At 43.3% G+C, this 24,690-nt stretch overlaps 3 protein-coding genes across 4 annotated transcripts; all 3 read right to left on the bottom strand.

Moving 5' to 3' along the window:
- Nucleotides 1-206: 206 nt before the first annotated feature.
- LOC113018581 (uncharacterized) lies at nt 207-5,650 on the bottom strand. Of its 2 annotated transcripts, none has more exons than XM_026161704.1 (3): nt 5,353-5,650; nt 2,863-3,611; nt 207-1,422 (listed from the first exon to the last, which is right to left on the bottom strand). In XM_026161704.1, exons 2-3 carry the CDS (start codon nt 3,514-3,516, stop codon nt 1,270-1,272), a joined length of 807 nt encoding a protein of 268 aa, XP_026017489.1. In that variant the 5' UTR covers nt 3,517-3,611; nt 5,353-5,650; the 3' UTR covers nt 207-1,269. The 2 variants fall into 2 exon arrangements, with proteins under 2 accessions (XP_026017489.1, XP_026017490.1); XM_026161705.1 differs by having other exon boundaries at nt 2,863-3,608.
- Nucleotides 5,651-9,844: 4,194 nt separating this feature from the next.
- On the bottom strand, nt 9,845-14,362 carry b3gat3 (beta-1,3-glucuronyltransferase 3 (glucuronosyltransferase I)). The gene is made up of 8 exons (XM_026161703.1): nt 14,122-14,362; nt 13,653-13,760; nt 13,344-13,524; nt 13,067-13,250; nt 12,808-12,969; nt 12,632-12,718; nt 12,287-12,490; nt 9,845-12,034 (listed from the first exon to the last, which is right to left on the bottom strand). The coding sequence occupies exons 2-8, from the start codon at nt 13,744-13,746 to the stop codon at nt 11,936-11,938; spliced, it is 1,011 nt and encodes a 336-aa protein (XP_026017488.1). The 5' UTR covers nt 13,747-13,760; nt 14,122-14,362; the 3' UTR covers nt 9,845-11,935.
- Nucleotides 14,363-15,016: 654 nt separating this feature from the next.
- naa40 (N-alpha-acetyltransferase 40, NatD catalytic subunit) lies at nt 15,017-24,034 on the bottom strand. The gene is made up of 8 exons (XM_026161702.1): nt 23,660-24,034; nt 21,620-21,715; nt 20,749-20,801; nt 20,499-20,594; nt 20,026-20,184; nt 19,832-19,915; nt 19,515-19,592; nt 15,017-18,453 (listed from the first exon to the last, which is right to left on the bottom strand). The coding sequence occupies exons 1-8, from the start codon at nt 23,663-23,665 to the stop codon at nt 18,306-18,308; spliced, it is 720 nt and encodes a 239-aa protein (XP_026017487.1). The 5' UTR covers nt 23,666-24,034; the 3' UTR covers nt 15,017-18,305.
- Nucleotides 24,035-24,690: the final 656 nt, after the last annotated feature.

The following is a 24,690-nucleotide window of genomic DNA, read 5'->3' as shown; positions in this document are numbered from 1 at the left end:
GCCCCTGACTATCTCTGATTGGTTTAGTCCACGATAGGGGCATAATGTGTGTCTGCTGTTGACCACACGGAGAGTTGCAGAGATTTTTTTTGTTACCGGAACAGTTGGTCGCACCTGTGCGACCAAATATTTATTTTTAGTCGCACCACTGAAAAATTTGGTTCAGTATCTGTGAAGTGGATAAGGGCAATAAAAAAATAGATGAATGAATGTTTGAAAATTAAAGACCATTTATTGCATTTTTGTCACATCTACAAACGTCCATTATTAATAGTTCTTAAATACAGTCGTCAGTTTTACAAATCAAACACATAAAAAAGACACAACTTTGCATTCAAATAGAGAAAATATGCACTATTTAATATGACTTTTTTGACCAAAAATAAGCATTATCTTTTTCTGGACGGACATCTAAGCTTACACCTCCCTGCTCTGTCCCTTCAGGTTTAATAACCTTCACTAGAACACACGCAGGGACCTCATGAGGAAAAAGCTAAAAAGCTCTAATAGAAACTCTTACATATTCCTTTGCACAAGGTTGGACCCTGTCCGTCTTTTTCACTTGCAATAAAGCCTACATAAATAATAGAATGTGTCCATAATAATGTGAATCCCTAATAAAGTTTAATTACTGATTTACTGCATACTATTTACTCATAAATAGCTTGTCTGATTAGGCAACGAGCACCACGGTTAATCCTACAGAAGTATGTATTACTCCACAGCTAAAGTCCATCAGTCAGCTGCTACGTTTTAAACTTTCCACCCCCTTTGGTTACACATCAACACTCGAGGAGTTTCACAGCGCTAAACCAAAGGAAGCAGAGATCATTTGCACTGCGAGCTCTTAGTAACGAACTGGATATTAAGAGCTAAAATGCTCTTACTTGACTAAAACTGGAGATCAGAAGGGGACGAGCAGCTGCTGAACTCAGTCACATAAAGACCAGGGATTTCTGTTCAGGCCAGTCTCATAGACTTCACTGTAAAACCAGCAGCCCATCGAGCTAAAGTGGATCCCTGCAGTTTGTGTCCTGACTAAGGTGCATCCTAATAAGGCGATAAAGGTTCAGCTGAGTAATCAAGACTCAGTAAGTTACATAATTGATTAATATTCCTGAGGTGATGACTCAGACACGTCATGTGGTAAATGTTATACAGGCAGGATTGTCCGATACTTTGCAGCAGTCGCGGTAAAACGCTGCATGACCCTGATATTATTAAAAGTTAAGAAGCCTCAAGCTTCATTGTCCATCTCTATCTCCATTTCTATTGAAATTCTGCTAACACTGAATTGTGCTGGTGCTTCTTCTTCGACGACGGTGAAGACGACGATGGCGAGGAGTTCACCGGTGAGAGCGTGACGCTGTAGAGGTTGGCGACGAAGGCCTCCCAGCCGCGGCGCAGTGCTCGGTCCAAGGCCTGGTGGGAACAGGAGGAGTAAGGGTTAGCTACATTACAGCCACTGACAGGTGACAAGAAGAACCTCAGATGTAGTTACAATGTTACAATGATAAAGGCACTCCCCCATGGCAGCAGTCTCCCCTAGCAGGACATTGCATCACAGACAAAACAGCTCAGCAACACCTCAGGGAATGTGACACAGCTGCTCGAGCGCCCTCGAAACTCTACATCACAGTCCGATCGAGCATGTGTGAAACAATGGAGCAAACACCAACTGCTAGGACCCAAAGGATCCCACCACAGGAGACCTCAGTGCTCTTGTGTCGATAATGAGTCAGTAATCAAAGCAGCTCCATGAAGCTGTTTTGTGACTGAGCTCTTCAGTCTTGAATTGAGTTTGTAGTTAGACGCCGAATTTAAATTGGCCAAGCGCTTCATTAAACAGGTAAAATAGTAATAAACACCTGGAAGTAGCCATTTGCTTAATATAAATGTGTTACTGGAAGGTTTTCTTTGAATTTTTACATATGCTGAATGTTAATGTTTGACATTATCCTGCTCTAGGCTCATTTCTTGTGCATGGAATAAAAGGATTTTTCCAGGAGTTCACTGGAATTCCTGTGCTCAGTATACAAATTAATGATTATTACTGTTGTGTCGCAGCACGGCTGCTTCCTGGGAAATTCCAAGAGACACGCTATTGACCTTTTCTATAAAAAGAACCAATGAGCTTTATTATTGTCTAAAAGTCCATCTGGAAAATAATGAGCTCACTGGAAACAGGTTGTGCTGTGGTAACTCATGACTAAATATTTAACCAGCGCCGCACACTGAGCAGAAACCAACCAATCGTCTGCAGAGCGGAGCTGATTAACAGCACTGGAATGTTTTTTCACGGTGCGGGGTTTAGCAGGCGGGTCAGCATCACCTGACCTCGTTCCACTGATCAAAGGACATGATAGAGGAGCCACAGGAATGTCACCTGTGTGTGTGTGTGTGTGTGTGTGTGTGTGTGTGTGTGTGTGTGTGTGTGTGTGTGTGTGTGTGTGTGTGTGTGTGTCAGTCAGCAGGAGCAGAAATTCTTTACAATAACCTGCTTAATTTTTCGTCATTAAAAATGACGTAGAGGAAAAACTCATTTGGGGGTGACTTCATGTGCCGTGACACGCACCAGTGACCGCTGGACCTTGGACGCGCAGTGGCAACATGTTATAAAGGTGATAAGATCGTTTCCATGGCAGTTAATAACCCAGAGTGCATTACGTGGAGGATGGCGAGGGAGAACTTTACCCCTCTGTTCCACACATGCTGGGCGTGCAGTTACACAACCTTCAGCTTCGGCTTAAAGTTTAACCCGACGCAGCGAAGCTAAATATGGAGTTTATGTAAATGTGACAAACTGAAGAGGAAGTTGATACAAGTCTGCAGCCTAAAACAACACCGCACATTTTCTCTCACCTTGCGGTAATTTTTCCTCTTCACCACTTTCATCCCTTCCTCTTGCTCCTTCGTCATCCTCCTCTCCTCCTCCTCTTCGTCTTCTCTTCCTCTCTTCTTGTCTCGGATAAGGACTTGGTCGTCAGCGTCCTCCCGAGCCGGGAAGTGAACGAGCACGGGTTCCTTCTCCCAGCCCGCCTTTTCATTTTCTTCCTCCACCTTCTTCAGGTTCTCCATCTCTATCTCAATCTTCACCCTGATGTCCTCGGGGAAGTCAGCTGGACCCTCCGTGCCCAGGCTGGGCCTCTCCTCTCTGGCTGCGTCCTCGTCTGCTCTCCCCTCTTTCTGCTTCCTCCTGGAGCTTCTCCTCCACCTGCTGCTGCGGCGGCTGGGTTTCCTCCTCAGGAGGCTCTCGTCGTCATCTTCCATCATGCCTTCGCTGAAGCCAAACACCTCGCCTTCTTCCTTCTCATCAGAACAATGCACCGCTGTGATGGATGGGTCACTCGAGACTGCCTCCTCTATGTTGCAAACATTTACACCAGTCTCCTCTACCTCTGTGGCGGCCTCGGGCTCGTCGAGGCGACCATAGAAGCCACTCGATTTGTCCAGAAACTTTGGGGCCCTGATGGAGCTTCGGACTGAGCTCATCCTGGAGTTCCTGCCAATAGCCATCTTTTTGTTGGAGTTTCTTCGAGTTTCTGTCTGTTACTTCTTTTGGCCTCTGGTGCACTTTCTCACACACTCTTTCTGCTCCTGGTTTGTTCCTGCTGAGAGAGGAGAGATTAGAGTTTAAGGCTGTTACATAACCCTGCCCTCTGTCAAACGCACAGTCCGATCCATTTCCATACAGGCAGCCAAAATTTCAAGAACAGTGATAGGAGATAAAAGCTGAAGGAAAAAGCGTAAAAGACCATAGATGAAAGATAATTACTTTTCACATCAATGTGAGTATGTGTGTGTTTTATCAGCCTCTCTGGATGGTAAGTACTGTACAACAGAAATGCTATGCAGGCGTCACAAGAATGTCTGTGTTTGAATATCGGTGGCCGTGACCGAGGCTGGAGGTCAGAGTCAATGTTATCGGGGTTGTGATGATAACAGATGTCAAAAAACTGAACGCGCAGCATTCTTAGCGCTGAAGATAAACACACAGGGAGTCGGACAGCCGGATGTGCAGCCAAAATCAATGACTTCAGACTAACTGTCGGTGTCAGCGACCTGCTTGTCTGTCCATTCTCCACCTGTTCTGAAAGTCAGTCATACAATCTGCGTCAAACATCGACATGTTTTTTTCAGGGGTCCCGTGTAAGCACAGTGTTGTTTAGATGAGTTCCTTATATTCTGGCTGTGTTGGAGTGGCTGATGACTGCTCCACTCCCTGTGCAGGAAGAGCAGCATTATTACCTCCACCAACGAGGTTATGTGCCGGTGGCGTTGGCACGACTGATCCGCGTTAGCGCGTTAAAACAGGCTAATCCGCGTTAACGAGTTAACGCAGACTGACTCAAAATCCCTGAAATGTCTCTGTCAACGCCTTTTGGGCAGTTCGTCCATTTTAATCGCGTTAATCATTAACCACGTTAACGCAGCCCTATTAGAAACTGTTGCCAACATATTGAAACTTCCTTATTACATCTTAAATATCATGTCACATTTGACCTCTGACCTCTACTTTATGATCAGTGGACTGATCTGTGTGTCACAGTGATTACAATGCAAGCCACACAATCAACGAGCGTCTCTCAGAGCGCTCCTCTTTGAGGTCCTCAATGATCACTGCTTGCTCGACTGCCCTTTTGGGCAGAATTGCAACTGCAGCAAAAGCTTCGCTTGTACTCTCCGCCTGGTGGGACACTTTTAATTAATAAAAGAAAAGCGGCCAAACAAACATGTGTGTTAGTCCAGGATGAGGCAAGAAATCAGCTGCTGTGACATCACTGATTGCGCTGCTGGTAGAAATGAGACGTACTCAGGGGTTTTGACCCTGCAGTGAAAAAGTGCAAGATCGCTTCCCCTCCCCTCTGTGATCACCTTGTAAACCGTTTCACCGCAAGTTACATAATAACAAAGTCCACACTAATGCTCCTCTGAAGGAGTACACTTCCTGCTAATAACCAGAAACTGCAGACATATTTGGTGTCCTTTCCAGATCAGCTTTGTTTTTTAAAACAAATGAAGACTTTGGATTGTTACAAGGGTGGCAAACAGAAGAGGAAACCAAAAAACGTCCTTCTGTGCTCTGACAAACGGCGTCCTGGAAATCTCGAAGACTTGCGAAGTGCAGGTAACGTTTCATATAATGTGCAGATTGCAAAATAAAGACTGAAAGGTGTTGTGTAATAGGAGGCGAATAAAAAAAAAGGATGACTTAATTAAAGTGTTAAAAATTAAACAGGGCTGAGAAGCAGCCCAACAGTGAGAGCATTAAACAGGAGTGAACAGAAATGCCTGCTACCACATATTAAACAGTAACGCCTTCAACAGGTGAAGAAATAGTTGCAGCCTTACCAGATCTCTCGCTCTCGTCTCGTTCCCCTCTCGGTGTGTGAGTCTGAGTGAGTGACACGGAGCCGGGAGCGCTGCTTATTGCCCTCATACACGTCACACGCCAACCCTGCCCAGACCTGCAGAGTCTTCGTCACTGGTACGAACACACACACACACACACGCTGTAAAACACTCTCCCTCTCTCCACCTACACACACACCTTGTCATTACATCCTTGAACACACACTGACTTAGAGATAAAGCCATGTATTAAACAGGTCAAATATTAACTTACTGAAAAAAATCTCAGCAGCAGCAGCGCACGTCCTGCCTTTGCTGGGTAAACTCGCGGGATCCAGCTATAGAGGCTTTGCAGGGATGCAACAGAGTTTTGCCTTCAGTGCTCAACGCGCCAGGGTCTCCATGGTCAAATAAACGATTTATTGGTGGAGATGGACACGAAGCCTTATGACTTAGAAACTTTGATCATTCAATCTCTGATTTACCTCATACTTTGTTTTAAACAGCTCTTTATAGATGAACCTTTTATAAAAACTCTATCAACTTTATTCTGCCTGTGAGCTCAGTTATTGCACTCTTATGCATTACACCAACATACAGTGGGGACTCTGTATATCCTGTTGGTCCTGGAGAGGCTTACCTGAACAGTCTGTTAACTTTCTGGATACTACTCTGGATACTAGGACTTCCCCCCACAGTCCAACAATATGTAATTAGTGAGGTTGGGTTAAATGTTAGCCCTGTGACAGTCTGGCGACCTGTCCAAAGTACAAAAACCATTTACATACTGCATTAATCGATCATTTTATAATCTAATTATTTGGAATATACATTTTTCTTTCATTCAGTTAGCACTTTATCATCAGCTGGTTACGTTAACAGGACAATTCGTCACTCGCTCGGTGTCCAGATATCAGAATGAATCAACTGACTTCAGTTTCTCTCCACACTTTTTATCCAGGCTGCCTGTCACGTGGTCTGTGTCTGCGGTTGCAGTTTTTTCTCTGTTTTTGTCTGTAAGTTTGTTAGCTTATTATTAGCTGTGATGGAATGACAGGAATAGTTGTCCTTATCCTCCTTCCCATGAGAAGATCAGCTGGACTGTATCCCTTTGCCAGTGGAGTGGCATGGTCGGCCATAAGGGCGAAATAAGGATCACCAGATCACTTCTTCACAGAATGTGTTGTTAACATCAGGAATATAACATTTATGTACCATTCTGAACTGAATGAATGAATTTATCCAGCGTGCCTGCAATGATTTTTAAACCCAGCAGATGTCGCTATTAAGCAACACACCAACACGGCGTAAACACGGTAAGGGTCATGTAGCGCACACTCCGTGAGGCCTCATTTAGTCATCACTAGTCTGACCTGATCTGATAAAACAGTTACGTTTGTTTCTGTCACTTTGTGCAGATCTAAAGGGTCTTATAACTTATAGCTGCTGCATGCTAGGTGGGCTAATTTTTGTGAATTGTGGGTGCAGCTCTGTGCAGCTAACCAGCAGGTTAACTTTAGTTATGTCTGTTGTAGATTCAGCACTCTGGTCTCCAGCTGTGGAGCTACAGAACACAGGGAAACACAGGGAAGAGGTATCCTGCCATAAATCCTATACATAGAAAAGTGGTAATGGTAATGTAGTTGTACATAAACTTTTTCTGGAGTAAAAGTACACATGTTCTGTATTAACAAACATTTCAGACTCTGTGTAATTGTTTAGTCATTGAATTGTACACCACAGCTGGAGCTAATTCACTCAGTCACACCATCATTTATTATTCGATTAATAGTTTTATATGAATCTTTTAGTTCTGCTGAATAGCATGAGAACATAAAAACATTTCTATAGCTTCTCTGTTTTTGAATGAATCAAAAATCACAGTGAAAGAGATGATCTGTGCGACACATCAGTAACTTGCTGTCTTGAGGGTTTGTTGACTTTTTGAAGGTGAAGTTTGCCAATTTAACATTTGCTGTTGTTTCCACTGAGCACCGGTGGATACACTGATTTATCACTGGTATTTCTACAACAGCAGTATTGTTTTACTCCCTTAAAACGTACGTAGCTTTTTGTTCTCTTCACAGATGGCACAATAGATGTTGATGTAGCCCTGAATCCCCCTGGACGTCTAACTTAGTGTCGTGGAGGGTATGCCGTGCTCTTCTCTGGTCAAATTTGGACAAGCACGCCCAAAGATCAATGATTTGTTTGGCCTTGTTCTCTCTCCACAAGGCAAATAATTGGTCACATTCTAATGAAAGTTTTAATGAAAGAAAGAGCTTCACAAATTAAAGTGCATTAACAAGAGAAAACGCGGTCGATGCAGGACACTTGCAATACTTAGGGAGGTGTCGTTTCAGTGCAGACAATCCCACCAAACGCTTTCAAAGCATACAAATATGGCATGAACTGGATTCAGTAGAGCATCCCTGTTTTTTAGTTACACGATGAACACAAAGAGGGTGTTGCACCAAAGACCTCACTGTGCTCGGATTTCTAGCAGACCGCCATCTGCAGCTTGTATGAAAGACGTCGACTCGTCTGCAAACACTCGGCATTGACACAATCGCACTTCAAATCTATGCGTCAAAACGAGTCAAATGATCCATAGGAAGACCAAAGCCAGTGTCAGAGAGCTTTTAGATGGTCTGAACATAAAACGGTGCCATACGTCGATATCGGACTGCACATTCCGTCCTACGATCCCACATTCCTAGCTCTGCGAGAAAACAGTCTTCCAGATATGCCAGAGGCCTCCTGAATTTGGATGGGAAATGCCTACTAAAATCAGAAGTCTGCTGGCTGGCCTCTGGCTGAACAGTGTCTGAAACAGGTTCTCAGGTGGATCAGTAGAAGTTTCTGGTGCCCCAGGAGTCCTTGAAAGATTGTAACTATTTCTTACCAGTGTGCTTATCTTGGCTAGCAAGGTCTTGGGTCCAAATCCACCTGCAGCCTCTCTGTGTGGAGTTTGCATTTTCTCCTCGTGTCTGCATGGTTTCTCTCCGGGTACTCTGGCTTATTCTCGTAGTCAAAAGACAGTTACAAGTTAGTGGGTCAATTGGTCATTCTAAATTAGCCTTAGGTGTGAACGGTTGTCAGTTCCTGTGTTCGTCCTGTGACAGGCTGGGACCTGTCCAGGGTGTACCCTGTGCCTCACCCTAGGAAAACTAGGCCTGTTGAATGGCCTAAACTAGACTGACTGATATGTAGAGAACAACTATAGTTTTTCCACTCTTGCACGAATCTTGGTCGTGATTCAAATTGAAGGCGTTCCTGCAAAACGTGTTATCATCTCAAAACAGATACATTCATCCAAACACAACTAACACATTAATCTCTCTGCAAATCTTGCACAAAACCTCCCGTAATTGGTTGCATCCTTGATTTGCTCGCCGCAAGAAGACATTTAAAAACCACACGTGAGTCAGTGTAACACCCTGAACTGTTAACTTCTAATGCAGGTAAACCCTGGAGTAGGAATGTGTGTATACAGATTAAAATCAGTTAGCCTGGTCAATGATATGGTAGTGTTTGCACAGTGAACACTTGGTCTGGGTGGGACTGGAAGTGGGAGCTGTTTATCTCTGTGTGTGTGTGTGTGTGTCAATGCCTGCTTTTTTTGCCCGTGTCACATTTAATAGCCCTTTGTGCACCTTCATGTAAACGCATGCAGAGGGTTCCTCTGCAGCTGTGATGACACACCATCAGGAACACACACAGATTAAAAGGAGTTTAATGATGTGTTATTCATGACAGTGAAGCTCATACTTTTACAGGTAATAATACAACTTCTTTCAGTATCACCACTAATATCGTCTACTGCGTGTTCGTGCAGCTGCACTTGTGACTCATCAAGGTCCAACAGTGGCGTGCATGTAGCTCTGACTTCAGCTCCTCTTACTCATCTCCCACTGCATCTTCATCTTGGAGTCCCTCCGCGAGTACACCTCCACACGCTCCAAATATAGTCACCAAGTGGGCCGCTTCCCCTTAGAGAGGGCGTACCAGCTGTCAATCACGCAACTTCAGCTGTTCTGAGGTTAGAGAATCCCCGCCCACGAGAGAGTAATCACCCATGACTGAGCAGGTTGCAATGGTCGCTGTCAGGCACAGACAAGTTGGGGCTCGGTATCTGGACGGTGAGGTGAGGATGTGGTGAATGTGCAGAACATCCGGCTGGAAGACGGCGTTATAGACGATGCTAGGTGCAGACAACGTGATAAAAATAACAGACACGCTGCGTGACAGGTCAGAGGAGAGGGACCAAGTCATATATCACAGCTTGACTACTGAAAGTGACACGCTCAGAGAACAGATGTGCACAATGAATGTGGTGTGTCAAGTTGCTGCAGGCAGCAAAGGTTAAACGCCGCAAAAGCCTGTCTCACCGCAGACTACCTCCATGATTTTCAATATAACTGCTGTTTAAAAAAAAAAAAAAAGCTTCACTTAAGTTCAAAAGAACTGGAGACAAACAAAAGTGACAAAGTGTGTTTTTCATTACTTTTATTTCCAAGGCCAGGGACAGACATGATCACACTGTACAATGTAAAGAACAGTAATAAATACGTTATACACCAGTAGAGAAGTTACTTACAGGCACTAATTACACGTAAGCAGGCACTAGCTGTTTTTACAGCGTCTGTTGCATTGCAGGGAGTGTGGAAGATGACGAAGCACAGCTCGAGTTTCCATATTCTGCAATCTTTAAGTACCAGGGATTTCCTGCCCGCTGGAGGCAAATTCAAGTGTTTTTCTGATCGCAGCAGTGTCGAAACGTAACACGTTTGTTTATTGCATAACTCGTTTATATGCGCTTCAGCAGAGATGTTTGTTTAATCACTGCCTTAAATGGTTTCCACTTTGAGCGTGGTTTTTAAAAAGCATCACTAAAGCTGCTCACAAAACACTGGGTTAAACTAGCTGTGGTGTGATGACACCAGTTACAACCCAGAACTTATGCGTTGGGTGTGGAACCATTACACGGGTGTTTGTCGTGCCCGTGTTGCTAAGTTGCACCACTTTGTCTGCAACACGGGTTGTTGAGGGCTTAATAAAGACGCAACAGCAAGTCGTCCGTGGGGTTTGTTCACTGCTCGGCGTGTTTAGAGAACACCGTCTCAGTCATGGATATTTTTATTCTTAAAAAAGACGTACCGGTAGTAAGTATTCACTGCCTTGGCTCTACAATGCTTAATCCTAGACATTGTTATTACAGTTTGAGTAAAGATTATTGACATTGCTTTGATGCTGATAACTTGTTTTTAGGGGTAAAAAAAAAAAAAAAAAAAAAAAAAAAGGGGTCTACATCCTGAATATTGACTTACAAACACAAAAATCAGAAGCCATGCATGAACTAAGTGCACAGTTGTAACTGATCCTTGGCCTGAAAACTGGAACGACACTGAAGGCTGCACTGCTAAACCAGGGTACACATTATATCCATGTGACTGACATACTCTAGATATCAGTATCAGGTTTTTGCTTTAAACCCCCTAAATATCGGTATCTACCACAAATGTCCTGTATCTGTCAGAGTCTAGTAGACGCTTCCCTTGTTAATCATTTGTATATAAAAATAACAGTTTGCACAAAACGCTTAGACATGAGCTCAAATAAGCAGCTCAGTATCACTAAACATAAAATTCAGACCCAGAATTGAAAAAAAGATAAATGCTCCCTTACTTCCCATGGGGTCACCCTTGCAGACTTAACCCTTGGGACTGCTAATAGGAGTACACTGACTTGTTCTACCCCGACGCTGCATTTGTGTCACCTCCTAGTCCCAATCCGGGGATCTTTGGCATGCTAGGCAAAGGTTTTACCCACAATAACATGAAGCCACAAACATTTATGATCATCTAACAATAATGATAAAATTTAGTAATTTTTCCCCCTACAAGGCAGTTTGTGAATGAGACACTCACAAAAAATGACAAGCTTGGTTGTCTGTATTTCCCCCTTCTTTCTTCATCATCATATTGACTCAACTCACTATTTAAAAATAATGAAATGAAAAACCAAATCCTTCTTTTTAAAATACCACTCCATGTTTTGGAAAAGGTATATACACGGTTTCTGCCTGTCACATCATTTATACATCCAGCCCCTGATAAAAACATCTAAGTGCTGCCGGGAACGGGAAACATCACAGGCGTCTAACTGAGCTACAAGTAAACAGAAGTGATACAAGACGACCCTGCTATGAGACGCACCCTCCCTCCAGTTTTAAGCCGCAGTGCTCCAGCAGCACGGCTTCACAAACTAATACACTGGCGCCCCCATCGGGTAGTAGTTTAACATTGACACCGACTGTACTGCTAAACAAGGATCGCAAACTCAAAAACGAAAAAGACGCACACACTAACATACAATCAGCACAGTTATGACAAAACACACACTCGATACACATCTATATGTACAACCGGGTGTAACAGTCTCTCAAAACCAGGTTCTCTCCTGTACTTTAGTGTTTACAGTATTTACAATGCAGTTACCTATGCAGCATTAACAGCAGGATATAATCACACACTGTGTGCACATGTGTGTGTGAGTGTGTGTTGATGTGCATGCGTTTCCCTCAGACCTCCACAGCAGGGTCTGAACCCAGTCCCTGAGCCTGCAGCGCCTCCTCTCTCTTCATCTTCGGTTTCTCTGTCCGTGTGTGCCACACCAGCACCTGCAAAGCACACAAACACACTATTACTACATGTGACCTTATATATAAACTGTTACTAGAATCGTAATGCAACTACTGCAAATGCCAATGCACGAACACTTCTTTCTTAAAGGTCTCTTTTTCTGCGATTTCCATAAATCATAAAGAAAAAAGACTGAAGACTTCAGAACAAAGCATTTCACACTGAATCATCTGTTCTAAAATAATTATAGACAAGTCTTCATTCTTATCTCTTAACGCACACACGCGTACTTTAGTGCAGTTGTCTGCTTTGGGCTCCAGTTCATCCATGGTAACCAGTCCCTGAAGAAAGCTGCTTTCCAGCAAGCCCATTGGTGCCTCTCCGTCAAAGCATGCCTCTGGATTGGCCAGGACCAATTTAAGGGAAACGGCGAAGCCAGCCATGTCGATCGGAAAGGGCCGACTGGGACGCCAGCCGGTATGGAAGCGAACGACCTTAAACAAACCATCGTAAATATGATCTCAGTATTTTAGATCAAATGAAAAAGCTGAAAAGCTTAGCTCTTAGGTGCAGTTAGATGCAGGGGATTTTTGCATCTTTAAAACAGCAGCATGGCAAAATGTCAGTGACCTTACCTTTCCTCCTTCAACCACAGGCCTCTCATACTTCATCCCTCCAACCAGGCCCACCGGCCAAACTGACACCCGCTGCGTGCTCCTCATCTGAGGAAAAGAGGACATTTGTTCGCAAGCATCAGCAATAAGCCTAATAGTGAAAGAAATAAACATAGTCACACACTTAAATATCCCACCTCCTCAAACAACTGCAGGCTGTATGTGTTATCGTCATCAGCAAAGTACACCACTCCTTGCTGGTTATCCCCTCCTGGCTGAGCCCTCCTGTCCTCTCTAAGCCACCGTAGCCCTTCGTTTCTCTGCTCCACTCCACGGGGCTTGAGCCAGCTGGGGTCACCCTGAGCAGGAAAATGACTCAGTGTTTTTAAATAAGGAACAAAAAAATTTGCAAGAACATGCATGGATAAGACAAAAATAAAATAAAATTGAACGAACCTCCTGTAGTTTGCGGTCCTTGGCGGTGGGCATGTGTAGGTGAGTGTAGGTCAGGCCGCTCTTCATCAGCAGGTCGGTCACCAGAGGCGTCTTGTGTGGCGAGTCCTCCACCAAGATCCAGTGGAGCCGAGGGACATGGAGAAAAGTCTGGGACATACGAGTCAGCTCGGCCTTCTGCACCAGCCTGAAAACAGATGGAAATCGGAGAGAGGGTGAGATCAGTGCAGGAATGCACAGCGGAGGGTGGACACCAAGCAATGGTCGCTTGGAAGACTACCTTGCATATGTCGGCGTGATAACAAAGATGGTGGGCAGGGACGGTTTGGCTGGCTGCTTCTGAGGTTGCTTTGTTACTTCAAACTTCCTCATCTCCTCCTGAAGACGGTGTAGTTCCCCACGCAGTCGAGATATGGTGCGGTCTTTAGGGAAGTCATGTTCTGTACAGTCACAGCGCTGGCCTGCACAAAGAAATCAAAGCAAAGTGAAGCTCTGCCACTCAGGTTTGCACATTTTTGACTCCTTTACACCTGCTGATGCTGAAATTTTATACCATTATTCATTCTGCTCATAGGTAGGATTCACTTACCGAGCTGCATCAGTGCATAGATGAGGCCCAGGAGCGAGACCATGAAGTAGAGCAAAAATACAGTCTTCAGCTTTAGCTTCATCCTCGTTGCCATGGTGCCCTGACTAGCTGAAAGTTGACAGAAAGTGCAACTTGTTCACGCTTTTCTTATTAATCCAGTTGTTTATGTTCTGATGAAGTTGTGCAGGCTGTAACCGAGGAGCTAAACTGAGTTCAAATGTACCCAATTTGACACAAGCAACATTTAGCTTGCTAACAAGCTAAGAGGGAAAGCCTCCCCATGCAGCGGGACGTTTCTGAGAAGCTAACTGAGGAAAAGTTGAAGCTGTGCACGGGTCAGTGTGGCCTAACTCCCGACGAGGTCGAATAACATGAATCTAAACTGAACTCAATGATAAACCAGTGGAAGCTAAGCTGTATTAACCAGACAAGCACAAACATTCCCATTTTTTTCTTTTCTTTTTCTTACCGGAGGCGACAATCGGCGGAGCTGAGCGATGGAAGCTCAGAGCTTCATGTCATTTTGGACAGATGTGAGCAAAGGCACCTCACAGCATCCATTCATTCGGCTCAACTATGACATTTTTTCTGCAGCTAATGTACCAACAGCGTCCGGTTTCTGTGCGACGCGAAAAGGAATCCCCCTCGAAACATTTACAGCCACACAGACAGTTCCAGAAGCGGCACAGAAATCTGTGCAGCGTAAAAATGAAAGAAAAAAAAAGTACTTATCAAATTAATTATCACTCATTTTGATAAAACAAATATTTTTTAAAATCTTAAAAAGGAGGTTCACATAGGCAGCTCATTTTCTTGACAGTACTTTCGTTAGAGGATTTTTTTCTTTAAAGGTTGCATTATAGGGTCAACTTGAAAGAAAGCTAGAACAGCGAGGTCAGAGGTCAAATGTGCCATCGTATTTGAATGCAAATTATAATTTAAATATTTTGAATCCCAATATATAAAATTCCATATGTACCTGTATGTTGTCAGTAGAAACAGTGATAGGATGAAACTAAAAAACAATTATTTGACCTTTAGTTCTACTGACTTTGGAGGAGAGGTCAGAGGTCAAATTTAACATATTGTTTTAAATCACTCCACAGTGCGTTCTATATGTTGGCAATATACACCACACCTATATGTTAAGCATTAGTGAATGGTCTATACAGGCAAATCGGCAACCTTAACACATTTTGACGCAGCTACATGTGTAACAACAGCATAATGAAAATCTGAAAAATTACCTATAAAAAGAAAAATACTAAATATATTAAACATTTCCATACATATCCTCTTTTCCTGATGGAAATTCACTTATGTTAAAAAAAAAAAAAGTAAAGAAAAAGAAAAGGAGGCATTTCTTGAAAAGTCAAACAACTTTCCTTTATTTGTAACATTATTTGTAACATAAAACACTGACAAGGCAGAATGACTTAGTTTTCCCTTTCATTGTCATTTACGGACAGGACTGGAACACTCACTCTCAAACACCGAGGTTTTTTGTTTTTTTTTTTGCCTTTTATTAACATCATGTTTAAAAAAGTGTTTCTCCTGTAAAAGGCCAAGAAATGAAGATGGATCCACAACAGCTTATATATTTATATATATTTATATACATGTTGAGAAAAGACCAAAAGCAGTATCTGGAATTTTTTGTATCTGGAACCATTAAAAAAAAAAAAAAAAAAAAATTAAGTCCTCACTGACTTCAAAGTAAATTAAATTCAGGCTCATTTCCAAAAATTACATTTTCACATAAGATTTTTTATTTTATTTTATTTTTTATTCCCAGTGAGCCTTTTTAAATTCTTTATGATTATTTGTTTTAACTGCCCACATGCCTGGATTGAATATGACCACCGAGTGCAGATCCAGTCTCTGTTCAAACTTTGTTACATTTACTTTCATGCAACTTCACATTTTCAAAGAATAGGATAAAACTAAACAAAAATCTCCTCCTGAATACCAGGACTACTTTCCGGTTGTTTCTTTAAACAGGATGGTAACAAGACTGAGCCGTGGGTCAATCCAATCCAGCCAGCGGCTGACTGACTGACAGCGTGGCTGTTAAGTACAACAGATGAGGTTTGATTATGTTTGATTAACCTGAGAGAGACTGTCAGTCCATCGATCTCCTACCTCTATGTACAACATCCTCTTTTTTTGAAATTGTAACATATGAAGTACAAAAATTTTTTACTGTACTATTCAATCAGATAGTCTAGTCCCCGCAAACAAGCATGTTTAGTTGTTTCTGTTCCTCAGAGTTCAACCAAGCAAGAAAAACCACCATGTCTCCAGGTGCAGAATGTACGTTTAGCAGGAAACAACCAAAGCTTTCATCCCAGGATCCCGTAAGATTTTTCTCCTCAAACCCTTTTTTTTTTTTTTGGTACCAGATTATTTTAGTACCAAGCATTTACACCAAGTGTGTCTACTTCACATAACAGCCTCTAACTCCACGTACTTGTAGCAGGCTTTTCATTATTATTTCCATTATTGTCTGTCATTGGTGTGCTGTTACAGTAGTGGATCCAGCATATGTACACGTCCTCTCTGTGAACCAAAAAACTCAGAGTTTAACACAGAAGCACTGTTTCAGACATGTTTATCTACTCCTGGCTTTGTGCGATGTCAAGGAGAGCCTTAATATAGATGACAATTGAAACCATCAGTTTGTCAGGGATAGCCAATGAGAGGACAGCTGTCTTATTAAAGGGACAGGAGCTGTAACAGCTCATTTGAGACAGTGGATAAAATAAACTGCACCAGAGGCCAGGATAGGATAAATAAGGATTATTTTTAACTGAATCATGCAAAGCCAGAGGAAAAAATAAAAAGTAAAAAATAAAGGACACATGGAGCTGGAAATGTGCACAACAGAACCCCGTTCAATGCAGTCAATCTCAATTCTAAATCAATTTTTTTTTAAAAAACAGCAATTTAATCCAAAAACACATCAAAGGCTTTGTGAACAGGCGGGGAATTAAGATTATTCTAGACCAACATGAGAATTTTAGATGCTGCTTCTCGCAGTGGACCTAAACCTTTTAGAAGCCACTAGTCCATAATCCTAATTTAAGACTAGATTTACTCCACCCGCCCCCACCCCCCCCCCCAAAAATACCTAATTTTACAGGAGGGGGCCAGGAAAATAAGTTAAGACTGTGGAAGAACTCAAACAATTTAAAAAGCAAAAAAAAAAAAAAAAGCTCCCTCAAGTGCGCTGCCGTTACCCTCATCTGCATCCATTCACGTGTCGTTTTCAAGCAGCTATATGATCAAACGGTGACCTCTGTTGATGCTATTCCACCTTAAATCCACAAGATATGCAAGAAGTGCAATGGAGGATGGACTTAGTTGTTTTTAAACAGGCCTAGTAGCGTCAGATTTGTCGTCAGAAACTAAAAAGCAAAGAGGGAAACGGGTGTACTACGAAAATCCGAAAGCTCAGTAAAAATGAGAACTGTGTGGCAGCCGTGGGTGCAGGTCAAGAAGCAGGAAAAACTCAAAAAAAAAAAAAAGGAGGCCGAAAGGTCAAATGATGAATTTTCACAACTAAAGGTGTCTTCTGTGAAGCTGAAAAAGCATCCAGTTACAGCATGCATCTCTAATGAGGCGATATGACACAGGTGGGGACAAACTGGGAATATTTACTTAGTCGGATGCAGATTTACAGCAACTGATGATGTTGAGAAAACATTTTTTTAAACGTATTTTACTGAGAGACTCGAAAGAAAAAGGCAATCTTGGAAATCTCATTTGATAAGCTGTAAGCATTAAAAGCGAGGGAGACATCGATACATTTACCTGAATCGAGGAGGCGGGTGGTGCCGATGGTGTATTGTAATCATGTAACAGCAGTATCACGTGCCAGCTGCTGCTAGCTGCAGTGTCTTCTGTTACAGAATAACTTACAACTAGAGTCAGAACAGATAATATTACAGTGCAACGGCGCTTCTCGTGCTGGTTTAACCAGGACCTAAACTCGGGCTCTCACGTGAAGCCCGATCCGAGGACCCCGGTGCAGTGAAACAAGCAAGTCGTCTCAGTGCAAAGGCCCCAGAAAAACCCCGAGCTGGATTGTAGAAACTGACTAACTCTGAGTTATTTTTATCTGCTTATTTTGGATGGTTTTAGTTGTGATTTCAAGACTCAAATAATCCCGTTTTACACTTGAGAGACCACAAGTGGGGAGTTTCTTCAATACAGCTCGAGGCCAAGAGTCAACTTTAGGTCTCGAACCACAGTTTAAGAAGCAGATCCAATACAGTATAGCAACACAGAGATGATGAGAGCTGCATGGGATAGGATCGGTCTCCGTGATGGAGACAGTCAGCTTTTTCTTGATTGGAAACCAGTTCTGGTAATAACAGCGTTATGAGAATGGGAAGAGATGATTTGGACAATGAGCCGAGGGGCTGGAAAACAAATTAAACAAACAAAACAAAAACATAGAAAAGGCTGCGTGCGAAAGCTCACACTGCACGCTGCATCGAGATGCCGGCTTTTAATGCGCAGGTGGGTTTTCCCACCTGTCGGCCTCCATAATTCAAAACCACTCGTGGGCTAGCAGGCAGCTGAAGCTTTCGCACGCAGCCGGTTAAAGTTGCTGGCTTTTAACCAATCGCGTGGCGTAACCGAAGCCGATCAGTGGCAGCAGCCCCCGCAGTGTCCGCCCCCGTGGGTGTGTCCCGCCGAGGCCTCGCCGTGCTTGGTCCGCCTGCTCAGGATCTCGTAAGAACAGTCGTCGCCGCAGCAACCGGACATGCTCGGTGAGGTCTCATCGATCTCAAACCTGGAGGTGAGAGGAGACGGCGAGCTTCGTTAATGGGAGACCGAAGGAAGTCGGGTTTCAGACGAAGAAGGACCGTTTCCTGCCTGTATGTGACCTTTATAAGTGGGAACTTCCTGGAGTGTTAATGCACTAATGATGGCGATCACATTAAGACGCCATAACTGTAAGACCCGCCAGTCCCACACGAAAGAGAAAGTAAAAGATAATTCAATAAGGCAGCGCCGTGACGTCTCCATTATCCCAATAATAACCCTCAACAGTCCTCGTGTTTGCAGCGCAGTGATCATAACAAAACTGAACACTAAAAATGAAAGTCGCCAGTTCAGTGTGGGACTAAAAGGGAAATCCGGTTGCAATCTTTGCTTCTGTTCCAGTGTTACGACATTGAATAAAGGCCAGAGAAGTTCCACATTTCTCTATGATTTCATCTTTCATTTATATTAAATTAAATGAGTTAAAATTCCTGGATTATGTCCAGAAATACATTTTTGGGAACTGCCAGCTTTGCCCATTCCTTTCTGATCTAAGACAGCAACTTCATGAGAAAGAGACTAACCCACAACACCTGTGGAGCCATTAATACTGAGCTGTGAACCACGTCATATTCTAAGAGGCTTGGAAAGAAAAGCGTCTGGACTTCTTTAGGTTTCTTGAAGACGTTTCACCTCTCCTCCAAGAAGCGACCCTATGGGAGGGTCAGGGTGTGGGTCACAATCAGCCAAGATTTCGGGTGAACCCATTGTGAAACCTAGCCCCACCCTATCATGTGATGGCTTCACCCGAAACCTGTTTTCACACCTTGGCTCGTGTGAGTAGGTAGAGGATCAATAGGGGGTCCATGACCCTCTTGGGGTCATTACAGACTACGATGACCTGGATGACTGAGAAGCTTCACAGACAACTAACCTTATATCATATTCCATAATAATATAATATAGTGTCCATATATTATATTATAACCTTATATTATACTCCAGACTACACGTTCAAAGGCTGAACATTTGTGTCATTACAGTTAAACCCTCCATATTTCCTAAGCGTTAAAGAGCCGGCATACTCACTGTAAAGCTTCTCTGAAGAACTGGTAGGCCCCTTTGTTCTGTTTAAAAACTGTCAACATCACCTTCTTCATCTGTGTACTGGACAGAGGACAAAAAAAGAAACACTTGTCTTTAGTGTAAAGTGACCTGAAGGCGTGATCATAGACTGTATATAAAAGATGGATGTAGCCCATGTTTTAGCATTTGTTATGATAAATGTGCTGTGAATGCAATGTTACATCCTCCAGTTGTGTTTGTATTCAGTGCAGGTCACCTGTAACCAACTTCACAGTCACCACAATCTTCCCTCCCATAGTCACACAACCGAAGTTCTTTACCTGTTAGCGATGAGCTGGAGTATCTGGATGAGAAACTTGCCAAGCCCTTTCCTCCGCACTCTGCTCTCTAACTGCACCTCATAGCTGCAGAGCAAAGAAAGAGGCGCAAATTTAAAAAAGATAAAACTTAGAATAACAGAAATGAGGTTTGAAATCTTTTCTGAAATCCACAAACACACGGCTGGGTACCTCACCAATATAAAACCTCCTCCCCGCACTCTATGTCGAACCGGAAGTGGGAGAAGGCCACGGGGGAGGAGTCGGCGTCGCGAGCCAGCAGGTACCAAGCCCTCTCGTCATTCATCTCCTCCCTCTTTTCCCTCTCCTTCCATCCCCACTCACTCTGCTCGTACCTGCAACAGAAAGACAGCAGACGAACTCGAGCATGGCACAATAATTGGAATTCTTTGCTCTCAGATTTTTCTAAACTGGACAAATACCGTTTAAAACTGAATATGAGACAATATTAAATACAGTAACTCAATCTCTACCTTCTTTTTATACTCTGCGTTTAATTCATGGCCTCAGATCCACATCTTGCCATCTGCCCTTATCTCATGTCACAAAAAGAATTTCTGGCCTATCTGCACTCTGCTCTGAAAAAGATAGGTCACTCTGTTCCTGAACTACTTCGAACTCTGAGAGGAGGCGAGAACAGACTTCTTACAGCGTCTGCATGTTGGCTCTTGTGAGTTCGAAAGCCCACTCCACAGACAGCGGGTTAAGCGCGGTCACTCTCTTGCACTCTATCTGCAGGTTCAGCCTGGAATGGGAGGACAAGTCAACGTGTGAGTTTATGAGTCTGTGTCTCTGGGAAAAGCGGCTGTTCCCTCCATGCGGAAAACACAAAACAAGAATGAATTTCATGGAACGGGATACTGAATAAATCCTCTGCGGGTGTACAAAGCAGTGCGTACCCATTTCTGTCGTATTTTTTGAAGGCTGGGAAGGCGGCCAGGGGGTCCTCGAGCTGTGAGAAGAGAGGGCAGAATGAGAAAACGCTAAACTATCAGCACTCTTCTCCATTCAGTCATGTCCTTTAAGCAGCCTTTACGCTCAATGACCTGAAAAGCCAAATAAGGGCAGGACAGGCTACACGTCCATTAGTCAGTCACGATGACACAAAAGGTCAGCTTCACCTTGTTACTATGAAGATCAAGACTACTCTCATCCTTGGACAGATTATGGCACACTGGGCCGAAACCACAGACACTCAGGCTCAGAGAATTTAAGTATGAAGGCCAAAGACGGACCCTCAAAATCAGGTTCAATTGCTCATTTATTCATTTGAAACTATGGTCCACTTTAGGAGATTTTCTTGCATTCCTTTGCTGTTATCACATCCACCACAGTGGGGGCAACTCATTTTGAAACAAAGTGACACAAAAGTAATCGACCCAGCCAAACCCATCATGATCCCAATGAGGAGGCTGCTGCAGCTCAGATCATGTTGTGCGAGCTGTTTTCCTCCAGTTTGCCAACGCTCTAGCCAACCTCCAAGCTGCAGGAGCCGTGCATTCGAATAGACGGGTGGGGGATTTAATGATGCAGATTAATTATGCATAAAGGCACACATGGTGCGGTATTTGCCTTTTCCTGTCATGCCCATATCAATTAAGGCTGTAATCGGGGTGAGGAGGGCATCCCCGAGCTTCTTTTTTTTCGTGCCTTAAGCTTACAATGGAACAGCGTGCGAGAGAGACAAAAATCAAACCGCGCATTTTTAACTTCAGTGCAAAGCCACAGCAGAAGATTTCTCCTTTTCACTCATATCCACAACTGAGGTACCTTATTGGCTGCGTCTACTTTGGCGCATACGGCGTCCATAGCTGCCCTCTCCTCCAGACGTCTCGCTTTCTTCTCCTTTGCTCTGTTGGACTTCCTCTGAAGACACAAAATGAACGGAGAGGAAAAAAAAGCAGGGGACATTTGGTGAATTACAGATGGATCAGAATGAGATTTTTCACCCTGACACAGACACACAAAAAATGCAAAATCCAGAGATCACTACAGACAAAGAGGTGCTATAACCCTTTGCCTTTTTTTTTACCACTTAATTTATTCCCTTCTCTGCTTCGCGTGATCAGTGCCAGCCATTTTTCACCACTTCTTTACTGGTGAATCGATCTTCTCTTGTCAAAGAGTGTAACCTGTGCTGACGAAATGACAAGGTAATGCAGCATTCTGGCACAGCAGCTACAGCCTGTCAGGTCACAAGAAATCACGATGAAACCTGGTGGCAGCAGAGCCCACAAACACAGAAGCAGGTAGTAGCCAGAGGATACCACTGTACTTTTTCGCCAACACACACACACACACACACACACACACACACACACACACACACACAAAATCGATCAAACGTAGAGTGCAGTCTGTCCCACTCATCTGAGTATTAGCAGATCTTTGAATTTCTGTTTAATAATGACGTGTGCTGCTGTACACGTTTTAATTACAACCCCAAAGCCACGTGGCAAATCAATCAGAGAACAGATCGACCCTCAGACACTACGCATGAGCACATCTGGGAAGATCGAAGCTCCAAAAATACATCAAGGCCTGGAAAACAATGAAAAAGCAGAGCTTATTACTCTTAATAACGTGATTATTGTCTCTCTGAAATGCTTTCATTCTAAAGCCATTACAGCGGTATAGTATTTCTATAGCCTGTGCTGCTCCCTGTGGGAAATTTCTCTGATACCGTTACTCTCATTAAGCCTGCTCCTGGTTTGATGTCCAAAGCATCTGCATTGATGGTGCAGCCATAACTCACACAAATGACCCTGATAGCGTTTATGCTGTGCAACAGAGAGATTAGGCACTTTAACAGTTCCTATACCCATCCTCTGGACCTGATGTAGTGATTTTTTTGTGGCTCCATGCCATTTAGATACTTATTTGTCTGGTTGAGTCAAACAATCACAAGTAGTATTAGTGTATTGCCCTGGTTGGAAGACTCCATGAGTTATTAGAGTTGGTCGTGGTGCGTTTAGGGTGCAGAATTGGTGCTTCACTGGAGAAACAACTAGGCATTAACTGAATTCCTTCATTCCAGGGCTGAGCAATTATGAAAAGGAATGCCAACTTTAGCTCCAAGCATTAACTCTGTACCAAGCACAGGGAGGCTGCACACTGAGCTGGGGAAGGGGGGACACGTGGATTGGTTTATCTGGAGCCAAAGAGAAGGACAAAGTCAAGTCTAGCTAAAGTTAATAAACTCAGCTTTACAGCTTCAGAGTGTGTGCAGGCCTGGCTGGTGTAGACAGGTAGCTCATATTATCAACTTCCAACATGTGTGAATTAACCAAGGCCAGGTGGGAAAGAGACCCCACATCCTGGCCTGTTTGGAAAATGTACACACACACACACACGCACGCACACACACACGCACACACACACACACACAAGTGACTAGCATTAATGGTTAGCAACGTACTCGCCATTTGCTGTAATGGCATTCCCCGACAGCTAACAAGGCTAGCGGGCTAACAATGTCACAACACACATGACATGTTAAGTGTGCGCAACGCCAAGGACGATGCAGTAACCCAGCTGAAAACGTCATAAAAAGCCATGTGTGTGCTCGAGCTAACGCTACAATGCTATGTTACTGGGTTTATGTTTAGGCAGCTAGACGGCTAACAGCCAAACCAGCACCTTCAGCCACATCCATCCACCATGGTCTTTCTCGCTTTCCCTCTCTCCTGCCTTCCTTCTTTCTTTCTTTCATATCTCCTCTGCTTAATCAGCCACTGACGAGCTAAAAACCTTTCTTTGTGCCACCTCGCTTCATATATATATTTTTGGGGAAAAACACATGCAACTCACCCCCATTTTGCTGCCGTATCTGCTCGATCCCCCTGGAGAAACACACCTCTATTGTCCCGGTGCTTTGCTGAGTTATTAGTATCGTGACTACAGGCAGAAATAAGGGGGCCAGATGAATATGACAATGATGGATAGTGTGCTAACAAAGCTAGCTGGCTGGCTACAGCAGACGACCGAAGGCTTTGAAAGAAGCAGCAACCGGCTGCGAATTTGATTCCAACGTGAGTGAAAACCGAGCCGTTTAATTTCCCTCTGAAGTCGGATTGGCGCCAAGACTGCGAGGCTGAATTATCCGGGCTGCTTCGTTGCCCTTTTCTTTTCTCCTCTCCGCCGAGTCCAGCTATGCTGCGTTCACGTGTTCCACCTCACCTCGGACTTCTGACACCCTTAGCCCCCAAATAGATTTAAATAGTCTTAAGAAGACTATTTTGGGTTAGGGTTACCCTAACCCTAAACCCTACTTTTCCTCTCCCTACACTATTTACTATAGTGGTTTAAAACAAAACTAAAACCTAAAAATGTTAACCTAAATAAAAATATAAAATGGAAAACGAATTTAAACTACATTGTTTGTTTACAAAGCTTCAATAATCATTCAATTCAATAATAAGTTGTTGTTTTTTTTAACTCTTAGCTGTAATATTTATTGATATGGTCATCAGGAGCCTCTGCTGCATGTTTATCTAGACTTGGATGTATACATGACTTTAAGTGTTGTGTTTGTGTAATATTTAATCTGAACTTCCTAAACCTCGACCGTCTATAATCTTTTTTTTTTAAGCCAAACACTTAACATGTTCAAACAATATAAAGGTGAACTGAAATGAGCAAACCCACCCTGGAAAGTAAGTGAATTTACACTGAATTGAAAACGAAAATTCAAAATTAAACGAAAATTAAGACTTTTTTTAAGGCAAACAATAAATATAGAACCTAAACATCATGTGCAGTATCCTCACATACATCTACTACATGAAAAGTGGCACTGGAGAAAAGCGTAAACTATAGCAAATCAGCTACTGTGAAAGTGT

The sequence above is a fragment of the Astatotilapia calliptera genome, chromosome 3, assembly GCF_900246225.1.
Source record: "Astatotilapia calliptera chromosome 3, fAstCal1.2, whole genome shotgun sequence".
NCBI classification, from domain to species: domain Eukaryota; kingdom Metazoa; phylum Chordata; class Actinopteri; order Cichliformes; family Cichlidae; genus Astatotilapia; species Astatotilapia calliptera.
This window is presented reverse-complemented; position numbering and strand designations above follow the sequence as displayed.